At 38.0% G+C, this 23,763-nt stretch overlaps 1 protein-coding gene across 4 annotated transcripts in view; it reads right to left on the bottom strand.

Moving 5' to 3' along the window:
* Positions 1-23,763, bottom strand: part of XPO4 (exportin 4) — a 123,375-nt gene that overhangs the window by 24,384 nt on the left and 75,228 nt on the right. For all 4 annotated transcript variants that reach the window (XM_058690189.1, XM_058690179.1, XM_058690201.1 and 1 more), the window contains 6 exons: positions 18,861-19,018; positions 18,436-18,610; positions 2,980-3,156; positions 2,231-2,373; positions 1,570-1,715; positions 585-762 (listed from right to left, as the gene is read on the bottom strand). In XM_058690189.1, the coding sequence (XP_058546172.1) occupies positions 585-762; positions 1,570-1,715; positions 2,231-2,373; positions 2,980-3,156; positions 18,436-18,610; positions 18,861-19,018 (977 nt within the window). The remainder of the gene's footprint in view (positions 1-584; positions 763-1,569; positions 1,716-2,230; positions 2,374-2,979; positions 3,157-18,435; positions 18,611-18,860; positions 19,019-23,763) is intronic.

Below are 23,763 nucleotides of genomic sequence, written 5' to 3'. Positions count from 1 at the left end.
ACCATTAAGAATTAATGAAAATTTTGCCACTACTCATAGGAAGATCAAAGTGAATTCTTTCTCATTTGAGGCACACAATTGTCTTCTAACTTTACCTGACAGGACACTCAAGTTTCACATATTCCGAACAAATACTTCGATTTTATAAGGTAAGAATCATAGTTTTCCTTCAGAAAGCCACTGAAGTGTAGTTTTAGCTTTATGAACAATAAAAACTTGCTAATGTTCACCTGGTGTCTAGGAGGCTCACAGACTTTGATTCACTCATTTAGGGCACCTGCGCCACACCGGCACTGCTTTCTGATGGCCAAGGGACATGTCCCTTCAAACTTACACTGTATCCAGAATAATTTGACAAGTGTTTTCCTCAGTACAGGATATAGCTGTCAATTCTCACCAGAGTGGCACTGCTTAAATATACCGAGTACTTGCCATCCTTGTTTATTTCAAGGCTTCTCCAAGTTTTATTTTCTTTCACGTATCAGATTTACAATGTGGCTAACACAGGAGTCATCTACCCATCCACTCAGAATTTATTTAAAACATTATCAATTACAAGAGCACAGCTATAGAGTTCATATTACCTAATCACAGAATCTGTTCTGTTGTACCCTGGGATGGAAGAAGCCTTTTCTCCTGGAGATCCCAAAATTTGAAGTGTTGTATTAATGTCAACTTCAGATGAATGCTTAATGGAATATTCCATTATTTCTGGAGGTATTAGCGGAGTCTCTCCCTGAGTATCATCAGCTAAGAGGTAGCCTTCAGTTTAAAAAAAATTAAAAACGAACACTTAACAAATCTACATTTATCAAATTGCACTATAAATGTTCTCAGTTTTATCTGATTTACATACATATTAAGCTGATGTAAAAGTAAATTATAAATGTTAATGTTAATTTCAAGTCTGATGAGTAGAAACTATTTTTCAGATAATTAACTCTCAAAATACAAAGGACAAATATGTTATTCACCAATTTTATAATTCATATTGATAGGTAGGCTTTTTAATCTACTATCTTTTAATAACTTTTAGTACTATATTCTGTAAAATTAACAGGAATTCTATTATCTATATCAAAAGTCAATATTTGGGAGTGCCTTTTCCAAAATTCAGATTTGTTTTTTCTTGATTATTAAAAACACAGAAACATTGACAGTATGGTTATAAAAGAAGACCCGACAAGTCAGACTGCCTAGATTTGCATTCTGGCTCCGGAAATTAATAGCAGTGTGACCATCGGCTACTTTCTCAAAACTCTCTCTTTCAGCTTCTTCATTGGCAAGATGAGGATAGTAATAGTAATGAAACCTGACAACAGTACTAAGTTACTGGGCTGCAATGAATCCCACATAAGACATCTGGTATGCAACAGGCACTAAATATGCATGTCAGCCAATATTTTTAAAAAATGCACCCACAGCTCTGTGATATACAGCATCTGTATTCAAATTTCATCCAACACTACGTACGGAACTTATTTTTAACATACGAAGCTTCTTCTAACACATAAGAACTTTAAACTGCTCAGCTGGCGATTACGTTTCAGAAAGAAACAACCAACCAACCTGTAACTAAAATAAGCCAGTGAATATCTTCATACAGATCATCAAGCATTTTGTTGTCTATAGTGCTTGAACCAGGTGAGGCAAGTAACTGCTGCTGATGCCGCTGTAACTGACCGTGGAGCCTCGTCACTCTTTCTTCCAATAGGCTAAAAAGGGGGGGAAAAACCCAAAGTTTCATAAAGTTCAATAAGCAAAGATCTAGAACAAACTGTATACGTAATTTCCATTTATTAGACAACATAGATTAAGATGTTAGCACAAAAGCACATATATGAAAATATTTATTGTGGTACACAGCTGTTCTCATAGCAGTATAGGAATTGTGATTTATTCTTTATGACACAGAATTAAAACATTGCTTTACAAACAATCAAGGCTTACAACAGGCATTCGAAAACTGGTCATTCCAAGTTTGTATTGACATGGGTCAAATCGTTCTCATACCATGTTTTCCACAATCTCTCTGCCATCTATGCTGTAGTGCCTGGGCTCCAAATGGACAAGCCAAGGAATGCAACCATGAGTATGTTTCTGTCCGTTTGTTCCAGTGTGCTGGGATACGGGGTGGGGGTGTTTAAAGTCTTTAAACACTTTAAGTGCTCTCCAGGGAATTGTGAATAGAGAGTATTTGCTCCATGGGGTTTCTTTGGACTGTGTGTACCTTGTCAGAAGAGGTATACAGTGTTCTGCAGCAATCCTTCCTAGCATTCCTACACTGGCTAGTTGATCTGAAAACTGGTCTCGATCATCCTCTTGAAGTTCACTTATTTCTTCTTCCTCACGAGAGGCCACACCATTGGCAGTCTATTATCAATGAAAGAAATAAAGAGTGAGGAGCTGCACTCCTTTGTGCAACAAATCATGCATTTCTGTTGCACTGTAAAATAACTTCAGCACTTCACACAAGGAGAAGAGCTGGACAGAGCCAACCCAGTGGTCTAGAGCCTGCTGGAATGACAGCGCTGGTCATTCCAAAAGAAAGAGGTGGCGGGGGGCACAGAAGAGCGAGAAATAGAAGGTATCACCCCGTGGTGCACATATGTAAACACAGCAAACTGCATTCACAACCCACCTCCCACCCCTGAGAATTTAACTTCTGTCACCGAAAAGATCTGACATCTTTAAGATCCATGGTGCTTTATACGCAAGAAGTCATTGATATCACTCAACAACTAGGAAGACATAGGCGGATAACTGAAAACTGAAGAGAAACGGGTAACTACAAGCAGCACCCACAAATATGAACTCATTGAGACAACAGGGTTACTTTTGCTCTCTAATGCTCTCAGCGAATCTTCTGAGGACGGTCCCCCTAAATTTCTAGTATTATACAATGTATGATAGGATACAAGAGACGAAATAGAGCTATGATGAAATGCATTTTTACTTACAATCCAGCTTGAAGCTTACCAAATTCCTCGTGCCATCTGGAGCAGCGAGGTGGCACTGAATATAGGAATTGAAAACTTGAACTGCATGTTGGGTAAAAAAGCCTTTGTGGAAATGTTTGTCGTCTTGGACCAAAGTCAGCCAGGATTCCAGCAATTTGTCATAGGCTTCCATGTACACCATGTCATCTTTATCAAGCTAAGAGGAAAGAACACTCATAAAACAAATGGCTGGAGAAAGAAGATGGGAATGCTAACAAGAGTTACACGGTTATACATATAAATGGTTTTATGAGTTTTTCCTGTAGCAAAGGTTCCCAATTATTCAACAATCTCGCTGACTGAGCACATTCTAAAACTAATCAAACATTGCAGTAAAAATGTGTAAGCTTTTTATTAAACCTTCTAAAATCTTTCTAACTTAATCTAAATAATGCTTAAGCAAACAGAAATTAATGTTTACTTTTTAAGAAAACTAGCTGTTCAGTACTTCATGGAACATGTATTTTTCAAATTAAAATCGTATTAACATTTCTCTGTAGTCAAGAGACCTGTTAGAATAAAAATATTGTGTACTTACTATACACTTCTAAATGATTTTAGAAAAAGTGAAGAATGATGAAAACAGACTGGTCTAATCAGCATATTTAAGAATATGTAGGGAGAACTTCATAGATATTAAGTCCTTATTAAATTATCTTATGACATTCTTTTCATTTTCCCCTTCATTCTTTGGTAAATTTTTCACAAAATGACTTAAAACTTTAAAAAAAAAAATTTAATGTTTGTTTATATTTGAGAGAGAGAGACAAACACATAGGGTGAGCAGGGGAGGGGCAGAGAGAACCAGAGACAGAATCTGAAGCAGGCTCCAGGCTGTCAGCTGTCAGCACAGAGCCTGACACAGGGCTTGAACTCATGAACCGTGAGATCATGACCTGAGCCAAAGTCCAAAACTTAACTGACTGGGCTTCCCAGGTACCCCTAAATGGTGACATTCTTAAGAGTAAACTAGGCAGTCCTAATAAAATTATTATTTAACACCTGGAGGGCTACAGCAAGGAAAAGGAGTAAGTGCAAAAAACTGGAAAGAAAAGCAAAAAAAAAAAAAAAAAAAAAAAAAAAAAAAAAGATGATTATTTGCAGGTGATATTCAGAAAAAGAAATCCAAGGAGATTAAACTTAGAACTATTAGAATAGTTATTAGGTAAGGTGGCCAGATATTAAAAACAAACAAACAAACAAAACCATTGTGATGTTTCCTATATACCAACAATGAGGTTAAATTGGAGCAAAGATCTCACTCCATTAGAAAAAAAAAAAAAAAAAACTGGAGGAAAAAAATTATAGGGCACTTCAAATTGAAATCTAAGAAGTCAAATTTATTGTTAAATCCAGGTAAGTTTATAGCCTGCATCTCTCGATTGCTTTGATGACCCAATCTTGACTTTCTACTCTTATTTCTGATGGTCTTTTGCAAGTTTTAAAAGACTATTTCATTTTAAATGCCACCAGAAATACTCTACGAAACAAAGAAGGTTATGAAAACATAAAATAATCTCAAATATAGTTTCAAGTGCTATGCTTGTTAGTTCTCCTCTTTCCCCTAGAACTCAGCCACTCTTCTAAAGCCTGATTACTTCATGGGGAGAGCAGCTGTGAAGAACGGCCTAATGTAGAACAAGACACCATTTGAAGGGTTAACTGAACATGAAATTGACCTAAGCATGTCTACTTGACAACAGAGTCACAGGGTGACTTACACATAAGAATGTTTGGGGGTGCCTGGGTGGCTAAGTCAGTTAAGCATCCGACTCTTGATTTTGGCTCGGGTCATGATTTCTCAGTTCACGGGTTCGAGCCCCACGTCCGACTCCAAGCTGATAGCGCGGAGCCTGCTTGGGACTCTCTCTCTCTCTGCCCCTCCCCCACTCTCTGGGCATGCATGTACGCGTGGTGCTCTCTCTCAAAAAGAAGTAAATTAAAAATGTCTGCTGCAGTATTCCTTAAATCCATGCCAATAAATTTATGAACCATTCCCCTAATCATGATTTCTAACACTCATTAATGACGTGAAAAAATGCTCATAATAATATAAATAAAAGTAATGATTTTGTTTTTATTTAACAAATTTAATTGATAGGACTTAAAATTTGGAAAAAATACATTAAACTATTAATAGTAACAAGTTTCAGGAAGTGAAAACTACAAGTGATTTGGTTTAATTCTCACTACTTGCTTTACCAAAAAAAATATATATATATTTTAAAACAATTATTGAGTATTAAATGTCCATAATGGTGGGGGAGGGGGTATTTTATAACCCTATGTGTGAGTAAAGAGATTGCAAGAAAATGATAAGTAAAATGAAATTTTTGAAGAATTTTAATTTAATTTTTAATTTTTTTTAATGTTTATTTCTGACAGAGAGAGAGAGAGAGAGAGAGAGAGAGAGCGCGCGCATGAGCAGGGGAGGGGCAGAGACAGAGGGAGACACAGAATCCGAAGCAGGCTGCAGGCTCTGAGCTGTCAGCACAGAGCCCGACGCGGGGCTTGAACTCACGAACTGCAAGATCATGACCTGAGCTGAAGTCAGATGCTTAACGGACTGAGCCACCCAGGCGCCCCAAGAATTTTAATTTTATACACTGTTTGAATTACTTTTACCAATCACCATATTCCATTTTTACCACATTAAAATTATATTCTGAAATGGTATTAGTTAAAAAAATTAAAATTATAAATGTGAAGAAAAAAGTAGAAGTAAAAACTTACAAAAAGCAGACACATTCCTAGAAAAAATGTGACTTGGTATTTGGATCAAGGAAAAAAGGAAAAAAAGAAAACTTGGATACTCCCACAACTAACCATTTAAAATTTTTAGTTAGTTTACATAAAAAAAAAAAAAAACACCAGGCTCAGTAGATTTGCAGGTGAGATCTACTAAACTAGAAGAAAACTAAACCAATTAAAAAAAAATGTTTTAACACTTATTCATATTTGAGAGGGAGGGAGAGAGACAGAGCATGAGTGGGGGAGGGGCAGAGAGATTGGGAGACACAGAATCTGAAGCAGGTTCCAGGCTCTGAGCTGTCAGCACAGAGTCTGACTCGGGCTCGAACTCAACGGACAGCAAGATAATGACCTGAGCTGAAGTCGGTCGCTCAACCAACTGAGCCACCCAGGCACCCCACAAAACAACCAATTTTATACAAACTGATGTAGAGAAGAGAAAAATAGAATGCATTGGGAAAGTGATCTGTAGAGCTGTTATAATTCTGACAACAAACAAATCCACCTGTTCATAAAAGGCCATGGTATGTGATCATCCAGTTTGGTTCAACTCAGAAATGCTAGGGTAATTTTACCATTAGAAATAATTTAGTTCATTAACAGATTAAGCAGAAACACATTTAGTAATATTTAATACTCATTCATGTTTTACAAAAGCCTATTAGCAATTCTGATAAAAGATGGCTCAAAAGCCTAGAGCAAACATTATCCCTAATGATGAACCAGAAAAGATATCTTCTATTGCCACTTGTATCTACACTGTACAATAAGAAATGTATTATAAGAGAAAGAAATACAAATTGTTAAGTCTGAAAAGCAAAATTTTCATTATTCACAGATGCTATAATTGTCCACAAAAGACTGAAAAGACAAATTATTAGAACCAGTAAGAATTTAGAAAGGTTATCAGATCAATATATAAACACCAACTCTATTTCTCTATGCGAGCAGCAATCAGAAAAATGAGGTTTAAAAAAGATACTATTCACAATAGTAACAAAAATATAAGGTAAAAAAAGCTTTTCTTTTACTTAAAGACAATGAATTGCATTTAAATCAGTACAGAGAAATACCACATTTATGGATAGAATTAATGTAAGAGAGATATCCATTCCTCACCAAAGATTCCCCATAATCTTTACCACAACCCAACTTGAGAAATCCACAAATTTTATATGGAAGAATAGAAAGCCAAATATACCCAAGACTCTTCTGAAGAACTGGCAGATAGGGGTATGTCCTATCATATTTAGACACCCCTTAGAACAAAGTAAAATATAGGTGCATAAATATAGAACTGACCAATGGAAACGATTAGAGAGCTCAGGAAACATTCGCTTTTATGTGAAAACTGGATATATGACAGCAGTAGTCGTGTATCTTTGAGCTATGAAGGGCTATTTAATAAATGTTGCTGGCAGCAAGAGAAATCAGCAACAAAGTGAAAAGACAACCTGTAGAATGGGAAAAAATATTTACAAACCATAAAGATGATATGGGGTTAGTATCCAAAATACATAAAGAATTTATACAACTCAATAGCAAAAAACCCACAAATGATCCAATTTAAAAATGAACAAAGAACCTGAACAGACATTTTTCCAAAGAAGATACAGGAATGGCCAACAGGTACATGAAAAGATGCTCAACATCACTAGTCATGAGGGAAGTGCAAATCAAAACCACAACGAGACCTCACCTTACACCTGTTAGAATGGCCATCATAAAAAGGGCAAGAGATAATAAATGATGGCATGGGGGGGGGGGGGGAGGTGCCTGGGTGGCTCAGTCAGCTGAACATCCAACTACTCTTGATTTCGGCTCAGGTCATGATCTCACAGTTCATGGGATCAAGCCCTACATTGAGCTCTATGCTGATGGCACGGAGCCTGCTTGGGATTCTTTCTTCTCTGCCCCTCCCACACGCACTCTCACTCTCAAAATAAATGGATAAGCTTTTAAAAAAAAAGATTAAAAAAATAATAAATGATATAAATGATGGCATGGATTAGGAGAAAAGAGAACTTTTTATGCACTGTTGGTGGGATCATAAATTGCTACAGCCACTATGGAAAACAGTATACAGAATCCTCAAAAAATTAATAGAATTACCATATGATCCAGCAATTCTACTTCTGGGAATATACTCAAAGGAAATAAAAACTCAAAAAGATAATCTGCAGCCCCATGTTAATAGCACCATTATTTATGACAGACAAGACATGGAAACAACCTAGGTGTCCATCGACAGATGAATAAAGAAATTATGGTATAGATACACAATGGAATATTTTCCAGCCACTTAAAAAAAATGAGGAAAATCTACCATTTGTGACAACATGGATAGACCTTGAAGGTACTCTGCCAAGTGAAATAAGTCAGAAAAAGACGAATACTACATGATCTCATGTAAATGTAGAACCAAAAAACCCACAAAACACAAAAAAACAAAACCCCACCAAACTCAGAAAAAGATATCAGATTTGTGGTTAGCAGATGTGGGGCGGCGGGTGTGTGTGTGTGTGTGTGTGTGTGTGTGTGTGTAACTGGTTAGAGGAAGGTGGTCAAAACGTACAAACTTTCAGTTATAAGATACATAAGTACTAGAGAAGTAATGTACAACATGATGACTACAGTTAACATTGTTGTGTGATACACAGGAAAGTTATTTGAGATCTGAAGAGTTCTCACCACAAGGAGAAAATTGTCTTCTTTTTATTGTATCCATATAAGATGATAGATATTAACTAATAAACCTATTGTGGCAAACATTTCACATATATGTAAATCAAACCATCATGCTATACACCTTAAACTTACAAGGGAATGTATGTCAATTATTTCTCAATAAAATGGGGGAAAAATAGACGGAGGGAGACACATAAATAAATATTGCTGGACAAATCTGTTATCCATGAGAACAAAAAGGAAACTGAATCCTTATTTGATACCATATTCAAAATTAAATTCTAAGATGGTAAAATCATGAAAGGCAAACTTTAAAAACATTTAGAAGAAAACACAGGAAGGATAGGTGTCTGAAACAAGGAACTAATAACGCAAATCATTTTTTTTAAAGTAATCTCGACATCCAGCATGGGGCTCAAACTTACTACCCCGAGACCAACAGCCACAAACTCTACTGACTGAGCCAACCAGACACTCCTAATAAAAGAAATGACAGTAAGTTCAACTCCACTAAGATGAAGAACATTTGTTCATCAAAAGATACCATAAAGGGGCGCCTGGGTGGCGCAGTCGGTTAAGCGTCCGACTTCAGCCAGGTCACGATCTCGCGGTCCGTGAGTTCGAGCCCCGCGTCAGGCTCTGGGCCGATGGCTCGGAGCCTGGAGCCTGTTTCCGATTCTGTGTCTCCCTCTCTCTCTGCCCCTCCCCCGTTCATGCTCTGTCTCTCTCTGTCCCAAAAATAAAATAAAAAATGTTGAAAAAAAAAATTTAAAAAAAAAAAAAAAAAAAAAAAAGATACCATAAAGTCTAAATGCAATATGGTGTCCAGGATTAGATCCCAGAAAGGAAAAATAACTGGTGGAAATATGATGAAATCCAAATAAAGACTAAATGTTTAGTTAATAACAATGCATCTAATGTTAATTTCTTAGTTTTGACAAATGTACCGTGATAATATAACATGGTAATGATAGAAGAAATTAGGTAAAAAGTACTCTTTGCAATTTTCTGTAAATCTAACATTAATCCAAGTTAGGAATAAGAAAAAAGGTACCATAAAGTGAAAAGAAGAGCCACAAAACCAGGAGGATAAATCTGCAACAAGTAACTGACAAAAAAAATGAGTGTACAGAATAGATGAAAAATGTCTACAAAGGAGTAAGAAAGGGGCACCTGGGTGGCTCAGTCGGTTAAGCGTCTGACTTTGGCTCAGGTCATGATCTCGCAGTTTGTAAGTTCGAGCCTCATGTCGGGTGCTGACAGCTCAGAGCCTGGAGCCTGCTTCAGATTCTGTGTTTCTCTCTCTCTCTCTCTCTCTGTCTGCCCCCCTCTCCCCTGCCTGCACTCTGTATCTCTCTCTTAAAAATAAATAAACATTTAAAAAAAAAAAAAAAAAAAAAAAGGCAGTAAGAAAAAAGACAACCTGATAGGGAAGTGGGCAATGGACTGAACAAACATTTCATAAGACTAACCATGGGAATCATATATTTATATAAAGATGTTCAATATTATCAGCACCCGGGAAAGCCAATCAAGACCGTATCATATACTTACAAGTTTGGCAAAACTATGCTGGTGAAGACATGGATCAATGGGAACTCGCACACACCACTGCTGAACATGTAGTGGGTCCCATCAGTTCAGCAATCAATTTGAAACTATCTTGTAAAACTGAACATTTACATGTCCCAGCATCCAAACATTCCACTTGGAGGTACCTTAGAAAACCTCTCACAAATATACACTAGTAAACATGCAGAAGAATGTTTACTGTAATGCTGTTTGTAACGGGTAAAAAAAGGGAAACTCCAAAGTTCACTTACAGCAGAACAGAGAAAAACTGTGGTATAACACTCACACAACGATACATCCTGTACATAGAAGTGATCAAAATCTTTATTTTTTAAGTTTTTTTAAATGTTTATTTTTGAGAGAGAGACAGAGTGTGAGTAGGGGAAGAGCAGAGAGGGAGGGAGACACAGAATCGGAAGCAGGCTCCAGGCTCTGAACCGTCAGCACAGAGCCCGATGTGGGGCGCGAACCCACAAACAGTAAGACCATGACCTGAGCTGAAGATGGACACTCAACCGACCGAGCCACCCAGGCACTCCCAAAATTTTAAAGCAAGAGAACAGACAACACTCAGAACAGTGGTCACTTCTCTCACAGGGATGGAAGAGGGGAGCAGCTGGGGTCCCAGGATGGGGATGAACACATTGGTACCGTCGATGCGGTACTGGTAATGTTACCGGGTGGAGTCATGGGTTCACTCACGGTGATTTCGTCATGTTCCAGAACATCACGTTTGATGTTTTATCTGTCTCAAATGTGACATAATAAATTATCTCTGGTGGTTTGAGGACTAAAAAAAGATACATAAAATGAACAAACACAGCTAAAATGACCATGCAGAGTACTCGATGTATTATTAGCACCAAGAAAAAAGGGTGGTTTTACGCCTTCAACAAAAATATATGGAATGCTGAGAGCGAAGCATTGGAATACAGAGATGAGTAAAATAGTTTCTTCCCAAAGAAACATCTGTGGCCTGTTTATATACTTAACAAAGCACGTGCTTTGCAGACATCATTTGTTAAGTCTTAACAGTTTATCTTGCCAAAATAAACAGACTGGTAACATATCTTAAGAGGAACTTACGGAACAGCATCCTCTGACCTCTAGTATCTCAAAAGGAAGAAGCGGGACATTTTCTAAAAACTATCTTTGCTGTTCTTTAGTGCATATATAATGCACGCTATCATGTTTTAATTATTCGTGTATAAAAAAGTATAAATAAAATGTAAAAGCCTTTCAAGCCTTTTTACTATTGAAAGAGCAATAATCCCTCCTATAAAGCCCTGATATTAGACAAGGCAGAAGATCACAGACTGTTAAGAGCCTCTAGTCACTGGATGGTGATTTAAAATAAGAACCCAAAACTTCTAGAGCCTTCTGGTTCCTTTTGGATATCAACACGTAACTCATCAGGCAAAGTGTGAGAAATCTGGTTGATGACAATTGGCAACTAAATCTTTCAGTCTAACCATGGAGAACTGAAACCTGACCAAGTGCTTTTTCATACATAATACCTTGGCCCTGCTCCATGACCACTCTGGCCAACACCCAGCAGCCAAGCCAAGCACGTGCACAGGGATGACGAAGGAGTCCAAGCTAGACTGTCTGTGCTCATGCCCTAAGTATTGTCAGGCCTGGTGCCAGAAAGGCTTTGGAAAGGGGCTTAGAGCTCATGAGACTACTTGACCCCACTTTACTCCATTTGGGGATGGAGGGTGGAGAAGGTAATCAAACTACGACAACAGCACTTACATTTCAACGCCCATATCTAACTTAGAAGGGTACAGAGGAGTGAATGTGCAGCCCGTCAGCCACAGAAAAACTGCTTTTATGACGGGTAACTATGAACGTAAAGAAACAGTGGCTAATTTCATTTACGAAAATGTTACCAAATGTGGCTTTCTAAAAAATATACGTATATGTGAATCTGCTCCCCCTTTAACACTGAATTTCAGAAATTAAAATCTAACATGATTACTTGATCCCAACTACATGACTTTCTGGAAAAGGCAAAACTATGGGGGTAGTAGAAGATCAGTGGTTTCTAGGGGTGGGGGAAGGAGGGATGAATAGGTAGAACACATGAAACTATTCTCTATGATTCTGTAAGACTGAATACACGTCATTACACATTTCTCAACATCCACAAAATACGTAACACCAAGAGTGAACTCTAAAGTAAATTACGGACTTTGGGGGATAAGGAGGTGTCAGTCCTGGTTCCTCAACTGGAACAGATGTTTACCACACTGGTGGGGGAGGCTGACAGGAGGGGAGGTTGTGTGCATTTGTAGGGGTGGAGGAGGGTGAAGGATGGGATATGGGAAGTCCGTATTTTCATTCAATTTCACTGAGAATCTAAAACTGTTCTAAAAAAATAATGTATGTGTTTATTCCTAAAATGAGATAGCATAAAAGTGTGTAAGATAACTCTTGTACTGAAAATACATCTCATGCTCGAGTAGTTCTAAATTTTATTGTTACATTGCAAACAACTGCAAATCTACTCCTAGCTACAACAGGATTATGGTTACTGTCAGGTATTCGGTATGATCCATCCCACTAAACTAGATCTTTTTTCTCTGAACAACAAATAACCAACGTGAGAACTCCACATCTTTTTCATGAAATTGAAAAGTTCTTTCTTTGATCATCAGTATTTTCTTCATATGTAAACGTAAATTACATGAGTTCATAAAAAGAGAAGCGAATGATTCAGACATAAAAAATCCAGTAGGATGGGCACGGACAATTCACTCTCACGTAGAAAATTTTATTTCTAAGGAATAATCTTTAAGAAGTTCCTTAAGCTGATAAGACTTTGCATTCCATATTTCCAGCCTGAGGCTGCTGCTACTATAATTTCTCTTTCAAGGACCTGGGACTGAAAACAAATTAAACAATCAGAGATTATAGAGGTCAGGAAAAAAGTGCCAGGAACATTGACCAGGAAGTTCACTAGCAGTGTTTGTTTGCAAACATGATTAAAAAAAATCATTTTGCAGAAATAACTGATGTGACAAAAATGTGTCTTCAATAAAAGAAGGGGGCAAGAAAACTCCAGATAAATGTAAAGGTTAAAAAAAGGGTTCTATCAATATACTGTTTCTTACTATGGATGGTTGGTATACAGTTGTTCATTTTATTATTCTTTACAACTTTTATACACATATGAATTTTTTTTTTTTTTACTTTATATGAAGTATTTCACAGTAAGTTTAAAACACACAGGCATTGGGGCGCCTGGGTGGCGCAGTCGGTTAAGCGTCCGACTTCAGCCAGGTCACGATCTCGCGGTCCATGAGTTCGAGCCCCGCGTCAGGCTCTGGGCTGATGGCTCAGAGCCTGGAGCCTGTTTCCGATTCTGTGTCTCCCTCTCTCTCTGCCCCTCCCCCGTTCATGCTCTGTCTCTCTCTGTCCCAAAAATAAAAATAAAAATAATAAAAAAAAATAAATAAATAAAATAAAACATACAGGCATTGGTACAACCTCCCAGGTTCAGTGACAGATCAAATAATACATGCACTGCAGAGGGTAAAACATTAAAAAGAAAGGACATACGAAAGATTAAAGACTGAAAGAGCTGTATTAGTTTATGTTGCTACTCATCTGCTGTAAGTAGATTCTTTTCCTGGGGTACTAGTATTTAAGGCAATTATTGAAAAAAAAACCCACAGAATTGTCACAAATGAAGCTTCATGAATTCTATTAAAAATTAGGAAGTCTTTGAATGTTAACTGCAAAAGGAATTCATTCATTCATTTTTTTTTTTTCCTAGCCAGTCCTAAAGGCACAGAAATAATTTAACTTCAGAATACCTATGCAGCTGACAGTATTCCTGGCTTCTAAAATCCCTCAAGAGGAATTGATTTAGTGGGCAAGTACTGCAGCTGTTAGAAGAATCCTACAGATAGATCACTGAAAAAAGTCTGCCCCCACAAAACCACCAAGAGTCCAAGCTGCAGTTTGCAGAAAGAGTTTTTAAACATTAAACTCCTCGATCAGTAAGCTTTCTTCCTTTTGGAAACGCATATGAATTTCCAAATTTTAATGCTAAACAATGTATATGCATCAAGCACCGTGACTGGCACATGGCAGGTGTTCGATAAGTATGTATGGAATCGAATTAATCCAGCAATAATCCTAGCAGGCCGACATCGCAGGGACTCGCCTGGCTTACAAGGGGTAGAAGGGCAATCCCTCTTTTCTACCTCACTCTAGCGTTCATTTCTGAACTCCTGGCACATTAGATCTGTTTATGCTTCTAATGCTGTATTATTGTTTTAAACAATACAAAGGATACCAAATGGAGCAGTAGTTATGACAGTAAGTAAGCTTTATTCTCAACCATCTACGTAGTCTATCTCAAGTGCAAGAATGCTGTAAAACATAAACACTGGATCTGTGCTAGGATTAGCATAGCAAATTGAGAAAACCAGAGGTGACTCATAGACAAGTCAGGAAACACTGCATTGGTAAAATTAGGATCCAACCAGGATTCAATGCAACAATGAAATTATTTTGTAAAGACTTCTTTTAATAAGAATCTTGATTTAAGATGTAACTGTAGCCAATTTTCTTCCAAATGTCCTAACAGAGGAAAAGCTACTGTTAGTATTAAAAAGAAGTGTACTGTCCTTTAAATGTGCAAGGTTTAATGCACCTCATCTAATTCTCTCTCTTAACCATTTCAAGCAGATGAAATGAATGCACATAACAGAAGCTGGACAGCTGTCTCGCTCTCAACAGTATCACCAATTTATTCATTTATTCTTTCCTGGCCATCAGGGCCACTGTGTGGGGGGCTGGGATGGCTTTCCAAATGGCCCCATCCTCTTGTGAGGTTAGGGGAGAGGCTGACTACGTCCGAATATTGTACTGGCCTCACCATGCCCTCCTCCCCTCCCCCAAAAAGTGAATAATAGCTTTCTCTCTTATCACAGAAACAGTCCCGAATTTATGCTTCCTGCTTCCAACTTACAATGTGGCTTCCGTGTGCTCCTTTTCACTGCATCTCCTCCCCACAAAGTAACTGTCCACTGGGCAGGGAAACCAGATTTTGAATGAAGAATGTTGAATTCTACCACATTACACTCTGTACTGAACTTCCTACAACTTTATCAAGTATCTTTTTCTTCACTGCTTTGTCCCACACGTCTTGAGATTAGGCCACAGATGTACCGAAAGGTTTTTCTCTGCCAGGTTTACCTACCACCACCTCCTTTACATACCCACCCTCACACACCTGTGCACAGCCAGACACACATACACTTCACGTGCACTTCACGGTTTAAGCATCGTGCTTGGAAGCTCTGCTCAATTAACTCAGCAAGTTCTGCGGCTCCAGTGATGAACCCACTGGAGGCTGAACTTAAGGTTTTCTGCTGACAAAAGAAACCAACCGAGTACAAACCGAGTATAGAGTTCAAGTCATAGAGTTCGATTTCACTGAACTGATTCCAACGGATGTACCAGTATTATTAACATTTGATGAAACAATCGATATGATATCAACAACTACTGTGTTCGAATTTTAATTTTAAAGGCAACGGTTCCATGTCTATAGTCCTTCTCACCTCTTCAGTACAGCAATAGACAATAATTTGATTTCTGGGGTGCAGTGAAAAAATTCTTGGCCTCAGGAAGCCTCAAGTAATACCAGGAAGTTTTAACGGCCAACAGAACAACTTGGCTGAAGACTGGAATTACTCTTTTTGAGCACAGACTTTCGGTTTACTTGCCAGTTGAGGAGCATAAATAACTGTCTTCACACACAGGCTAAAGCCACCAAGTAAGGACATACTTCATGAAATGCACGTTAGTATCAAGAATTTTTCCTCCCACGTATATATATTTTTTTCTCGCTGCAGCCACATAATCACCACCAGAGACACAAATTTCAAAAAAAGGAGACAATCTATATGTATTCCTAAGTAAGCATAGTTCTGAAAAAATGTTCTCACAATGAGACAAAAGTGTATATGCTGAATCTGTTTTCCTACTGGGGAAAAACCTCCTTCACTATTAGAGAAAAGCAGAACATTTCACAAAATTAAACTTATGAAGAAAAGTAATATTAAAACTATTATAGCCTGCACAAAACAACAAAACTCAAAAACTTGTCTTACTTGGTAAGACAGTGTTCACAATATAGGCTCTCAATAAATGCTATTATTATGAAGGTTCATTTTTATCATTATTATTCCACATTTTAATGTGCATACCGTACAGGAACTTTCATATTGTTAACCCACCCCATAGAACATTAGAAGAAATAATTATCCTACCTATATCAACATGCTTAAAAAAGGTTAAGCAATTCGTCCAAGATTCTGTAGTTTATAATTACTTGGCTGATGACTATACAGTCTCCTTTCAAAGTTCATGACCTTTCTTTCTGAATCACTGACTCTCAAAGCAGTTCTTTTTGTCTCAGTTTTTCTACTTTTACTTAAAAGATCATTTACTTATGTATTTTTCCACCTGAGGTCAACGACTATGTATTAGGGACCAGTACTCCAATCACCGGGTACCTAAGGAAACAAAAATGGTGTGACCCGCGTCCCAGAACTTCCACTCTGGTTTGGCGAGATTTGTTCGCGTAGTTTGGTATTAGCTGCACATTCCCCAGCCTCCCCTCCCCCAGCACACACAAGATACATGAAAACCGCACGAGGCTGAGATGACATTTAGGAGGATTTGTTCAGTCTTCTGGCAACTCATCGTGCAGGGGCCTCCCTTTCGGCTGCCCCCCAGCTTCACCAAACCTCGCCTACCTGGCTGCTCTGAGCAATACCAAGCTTCGGACCAATCTTCCCCCTCTGCCTTTTGAAACAGGTAACCAATTCTTTTAAAACCATTTTAAATGTCATAAGCAGATCAATTAGGAGAACTTAATAAAACAAATGAAAAGAACACTTCTGCAGCACACCTTCTTGTGAAACAAGCACAAATACACCTACTCTGACCGAGTATCTACACTTGCTGCTTTCCAAAATTTCTCGACCAACCTTGACAGAAACATTGTTTTCCAAGTTGTCAGTCTCCTGGTCAAAATAAATGAATTCTAAACTTAAAATCTGCAAAACAAGAATGATATATATCTTCTAGCAATTCTTCTATAAAATGTTTAGAAACTTCCTTAACCCACAAACAGAAACTAAAATACAGCTGTGTTTCTAAATATGTGATCAACATACTGTTTCATCTACCTGGTTTAGAAGAGAAAACAAACCAAGGGGGAGAAAGCACAATGAGACCATGTTAAATGAAACCTGAGTTGATTCAGAATTTGTAACAACCTGAAAGGGTTCTGAATAAAGCTTAAATACTTAAAATTGACCTATATTTCCATGCATGGAACATAATTTTTCCTCCTGAGAAGTTCAAATCTCACATACAATGTCTTTAAACTTCTACTCCTCTACTAACTACATTTTTTCAAACACACAAATATCTGCCGGACCTGGTTCCTTTCCACATCAAACCGCTGAAGTGTCCGAGTACATAAATCATTCCCGAGTTCTGTCTTCTGAACACCCCTAAAGGGATATGAAAATGCACAGACATTGCCACACCCCCAACAAAACACAGGATTTTGTGTCTAACACCAATTCTAACAGGTACTGACAAATATTCTTTTTACTCTTACAGTCTTTGAAAGAAATTCACATATTGATCCATAAAAAGAAAAATTCATTTCAACAATTTAAGAACCACTATGGAGGAAAAAATTATTTCCCATGATTAATGTAGTTATTCACGGTAACTTACAAACACAGCTGTGTCGTCAAGGAGTTTTAGTACATGTTTCCTAAATTAAGTTTTATATCTGGAAAATATACATTTGAAAACTTGTACCAAAAAACAGCTTTCGTACTGTTACTGGTCTTAATTTAATGAAAATTACGTGCCACCAAGATACACTATTAAACCAAAAAAATTAAAAGAGCACACAGCCTAATCAAAACCAGCGTGGTTACAATCAAGTGAACCAAATTTTATCTACATAATTTCCAGATAAGTCCAAAATTTTTAAATTCTCAAAACAGTATAAAATTATAATCACAACCACACTACAATGTTAGCAGCACCCTTTAAAGTTTTCACCGTTAAAATCGGGTTTCAACATAATCCTTAATACAAACGTTTCATTCCATTTCCTATATTCAGACACTAAATTATCTCAAAGTTAAAATCTTGACACCAACAAATTTAATCTACAAAAGTGATTTTAATCCACAGAAATTTTTAAAGTAACATTTCTAAACACAGATTGCCAAATAATTCTCACATGTAAACAAAAATGCAATTTTAACAATAGCTAGCATTTGCTTAATTACTTGTCACGAGAAATGTTGCAGAGGCATTGCAAATTTCCTTGTAAAAAACAGACACAATTTATTTTAAAACAGTCACTCACCACTTCTTCCAATGCAGCACTTCGCCCAAAAGAACAAGTGAGGTGTGTGAGACAGTTAACAAAGGACGAGAAAAGTTCATTTGGAATGGCAGTTAAAACATTTCGAGGGAACACAGTTATCAGGTTGCTGATAATGCTGGAGATTCCCACAGCTTCGGAATCTTCTATTTCAATTCTACAAATCAAGTAATGAGTATTATTAAGTGGCAGAAGAAAAGTCCCAAAAACTCATCTCCAAACATGCAAATATTATCACCTATTTGTTTTTCAAGGCATGTCTCTGGGTATTAATTTCAAATTACCCGGATAACTACACTTTAAAATATAAACAGGGAAAATCACTAGTTTCTTTTTCTCCTCTACTGTTAAACATAAAGAAAAAACTGAAAGCTCTTTTTTCAGTTATAAAGGGCAAGTATACCTACCCATTGATAGTATTCAGTAATCCCTCAATGAAGTGTGCTAGATAATCAACTTGTGAGCCTTCATCGGGGAAGATGGGTCCATGAAGAGAAGCTAACTGGGCAAGGCACTGAAGAGAATCTTGTGCCATATCTGAATCTTCTCTGATTTTTCGATGTACCTGTTAGAAAGAATTACTAATCCGTAAAAATAAATTCTTCTTTTGTAAGGGTCACGTGTCTATCATGCCGAATGAGGTAAGAGAAAAATTCACTGTAGCTAGTTATTTCTAGAAAATTAATTCCTGAATCTAACTGAATTTGAAAATTGCCCCTCAGTCCACTTTACATTACAGGCCATGATTTTTTAAACATATCGAGTAATTTTTAACTGAGGGCTACCTACATTTTGAAAATTGAACTGTCTCCAGGATGTTATGACAAAGAGAGAAACAGATGCCAGCCAGTCAGACATACTGCCTTCTTCTAAAAACAGCAACGACGACAGTCATCTGTATTATGCTAACTATGCCTAGCTACAGCTTCTTGCTAAAGTTAGCAGACAAGTTCAATCAGGAGTATATAGATGCTGCTTTAGTAGAAGTAAACAGTCGTACACTTAGAAAAGCAATTTACCTTTTCAGACACTCACTCACTCAACTAGTACATAAGCACACTCTTGCGTTAACTCTGACATTGCCACAATTTGTCTGAATCTCATTTTATCCGGTACACACTGCTATGAGTAAGGGCTAAACATTTTTTTAATTTTACTTAGTCCACTTTAAGCCTCATCTAGATTTTCTATCAGTGATGCAACACTGATGTGAAACACCTCGTACACAGTATTCTGTTTGAAGGAAATCAATTACTGCTCCCTAACTTTACACTGTTCTTAATATTCTCAGATTTTAAAGACGTTTCATTGCTTAAATCTGACACAACTAATCATAATTAAGGAAAATACACTTAGTAAAGAAATTACAGGGGCATCCGGGTGGCTCAGTCGGCCGAGCGGTTGACTCTTCTTGGTCATGATCTCAGTTCCTGAGATCGAGCCCTGCGTCGGGGCTCTATGCTGACAGCAGGGAGCCCGTTTGGGATTCCCTCTCTCTCTCTCTCTCTCTCTCTCTCTCTCTGCCTCTCTGCGCCCCTCCCTCGCTCGTGTGTGCTCTCGCTCTCTCTCAAAAATAAGTAAACTTGGGGAAAAAAAAAGAACTTATAGGTATTTTTTATCTTAATCCACCAACCACATTGATGGCAACCATCTTCTATTTTCCACAAGCATTTGACTTCTCCAGCCCTTCTTTTCTTACACAAATTTCTTTGCTTTCTGAATGTGTCACAAAATTTTAAACACTTGCGCTCTATTTGTTTCAAGTTACGTTCACTTCGACTCTGCAAATCATTTATAAATTACTTGCAGTTAGAATATTTCTTATAAATATTCACAGGTACATTTTTGGTACCCAGGTACACAGCGAACAGGTAATAAACCCTTATTCACTGATTGATTTCATTACTCTTTAAACCTTGAACTTCTTAAGGCTTTAAGATATTTAAAATACTAAAGAGTTACAAAGTTAATTGAGACGCTTGAAATACACCACCCTCTTCGGTCTCCAACAGGGGCTGGAAAACCACAGCCGATGGCCGAATCTGGCCTCCTGCTCATGTTTGTATGGCCTGCAGAATGGTTTCTACATATTTATATGGTTGGGAAAAACAAAACCAAAGAATAACAAAATCTCAAGACATAGGACAATTAAACAAAATTCACATTTTGATGGCTGTTAACAAAAGTTTTGCAGGAACACTGCCCCGCTTGTTTGTTTAGGTATCAGCTATGCTGCTTCTGCGCTACAAAGGGCTTCTGTACTACAAAGGCAGAGCTGAACAGCTGCCTCAGAGAACAGGTGACCAGCAAAGCCTAATGTTTACTACCTGGCCTTTACAGAAAAAGTCTGCCAATCCCTGGTCTAGAATAACACAAATGTTTCCCAAAATATGTTCTATTACATTTTAAGTTTTATATAGTAAAAGTATAATGCGCAAATTCATATAATCTACATTGTCCAGTTCATGAACTTTTGAACACAACTCATTTTTAAGTTCCTTATCTGAAAAGTATAACTAAATTTCATCATGCTGTTTAACCTAATCAACATTGAAGCATGTTATCCAGGGGGTACGTTCAACCAATGGATCCAATGCAATCTGGGACAACAGAGGGTTTCTTTTCTACCAATAGAGAGCCAAATGGTTATTCATTACTGGTCCAGAAGTGAGGAATCAAAAGAAATGATGAGTGAAATGGCTAATCTGATTATGTAATAAAATAAAATAAAAATAAAATACTACCGCAGAGCCTGCATGTAGTGTTCAAACTTAATTTATGTTCTCTGAAATGTGAACCATATAAAACTCATGATCCATAATGATTAGTTCTTGCATAATACAGTAGACTCCTGCCCTTCTTCCAATGTCAGCCTTACAAAGGAGTTCTTCCGCAACGGAACCATGTGACAAGTTAAAAACTGAATTCATCACCTGAGTAGGGAAAGCAGAGGGCTAAGGAAACGCAAAGTCTAACAGAACACCCACAGAGGTGAATGGTGAAGCAAGACAAGAATAAACAGAAGCAAGTCAGTAAGATGATAAATTCTACTGGAACATGCTGAATCTGAGATGTCTGTAGGCCTTCCAAATTAAAACATCCAGTAAGCACTTGGATTATAAGGCTCTGGAACTTTGGAGCAGCCTGTGCTGAATATAGATTTAGGAGTCATCGGTGCAGACGTGGCACTTGAAGTCCTACGTGTGGAAGAGACAGTCCGAGGAGAGTGTATACGGTCGGCAGGGTTGAGAACTGAGACAGAACACTAGCAGTTTGGCAATGAGCAGAGAAAAACAGAGAGCATAAATGAGGTCAAGAAGGATCAGCCAAGAAGGCAGGAGGAAAAACTAACGAGAGTGGTTTTTCCAATACCTCGTGGAAGAAAGAGAAACTGAGACATCTGTAAGCTTCCGAGGGGCAGAATGTCACCTCGAGTGTTTCTCGATTCAGATGTGACCAACATACTTAAAGTTTTAATTCCATTCAATAGTGTATTTATGTCTATATACTCAAATCTAGAGAAACGAGGATAACCAATGGAACACTGCTTTCTATTCGGTAACGAACTCACGATTGAAAATAAGTTTAACAAAACCCGAACGAAATAAAAAGATTAGCCCCACTGTCCTCTCTGTAACAATTTACAAACTCAAGTTGCTTATCAGCTCCTCAAACGAAAGTACCAGGCCCCAGACACAAAACTGCTAAGGCGACCATGCAGAAAGGGTTAACTTTCAGGCTGAGAAGCCATCTGTGTGTGGCGGTTCACAGCTGACAGGAACAGCTGTCTGCTTTGTCTAGACAGCTGCTCGGATTCGGGGTAGCGGTTTCCAGTACCGCCAGCAAGTTTTGCACCTTTTCAAAAACTGCTGGAATGGGCTCTTCTTTCAGTCAAACGAAGAACACAAAGAAGTGAACTCGGATACGTATCGAGACAATTTCTGTCAGATATGGCAGGCGCCAGAACCTGTTAATTTAGTTACAACTGCCTCTTTGATGCTGAGATGCTTTCGGTCACCATCGCTCCGATTTACAGAATATACTGCAAGGTAATGAAGTCTCAGCATTTCTACAGAAAACATTTTTATGTAGACAACCATGGTCGAACAACCTTATTCTAGGTATTTTAAAATACGTACCATACAACGACAATATTTTACATGGTTGAACCGAGAAGGGAAGGCAGTTGTAAGGATAGTAAATAATATTTTTCAAACAAATAAGAAGGTGAGAAACTAAAATGGTTGGGATTAAAACAGCTTCCATTTTTTTCTTCTTAACTGGTCTTTATTGGACTTCTGCCCCAGTCATTACATCTAACTTGTGGGCTTAGGCTATTAACAGCAAATCAACATCCCTCTCCCCTCCACACACATACATTTCTTTCACCAGCCTTTGACTATTACAGTGGGGACCCTCATGAACAAACATGGGAACGTACAGCCTACTTCTTTTTTAAAATTTTTTGATAGAGACACAGCGTGAGTACGGGAAGGGCAGAGGAAGGGGGAGACACAGAATCCGAAGCAGGCTCCAGGCTCCAAGCTGTCAGCACAGAGCCCGACGCGGGGCTCGAACTCAGGAACCGCGAGATCGTGACCTGAGCCCAAGTCAGACGCTTAAGACTGAGCCACCCAGGTGCCCCGAGCCTACTTCTTTCTAGCAAACAATAAACAAGACCATGTGAAGTTATAATCGAAATAAATTGCTATTCAAAACCACTACCTTGACCCATAGTCATGGGTCATAAATGAGCACATAAAGTACCCTCTACTCTGTTATGGCCGTACTTCAAGTGTCGTCCAGGGATCCTGACACATTGCTAAGACCACGTCAGGTTGTGTGTAAGGGCAAAACCGTTTCCACACTGGTACTAACACACTGTCACGCATGTATACAGTGGAGTTTCCTCCAGGTTACTTGACCTGTAATATTACAACCAGCTGGATGTACAAGCAGATCTGAGAATCAGTCTTCAGTTAAGCATGACATTAGAGTTTTACAAGAATATAAAACAATGCCACTCTTCAGTAAACTGTTCTTTTTCCAAAAATACAGCTATCGGTTCATTAAAACGTTATTTACGCTAATATGTAAGGGTTTGGGTACTATTTTTTTTTCTAAGATTTTACGTAACCTCCCCACCCAACAGGGGGCCTGAACCCACAATCCTGAGATCAAGAATCACATGCTCCACTGACTAAGCCAGCCACATGCCCCTCCCAATGCTACCTTTACATGAATCAACAAATTATTTTTTTAAGTTTTTCGTTTGAAATTTTAATGTGGTAAATATTAGCAGTTATATCC

Source organism: Neofelis nebulosa, chromosome 1 (assembly GCF_028018385.1).
Source record: "Neofelis nebulosa isolate mNeoNeb1 chromosome 1, mNeoNeb1.pri, whole genome shotgun sequence".
NCBI lineage: Eukaryota > Metazoa > Chordata > Mammalia > Carnivora > Felidae > Neofelis > Neofelis nebulosa.
Note: the sequence above shows the minus strand (reverse complement) of the source record. Positions and strands in the feature narration are given on the sequence as shown.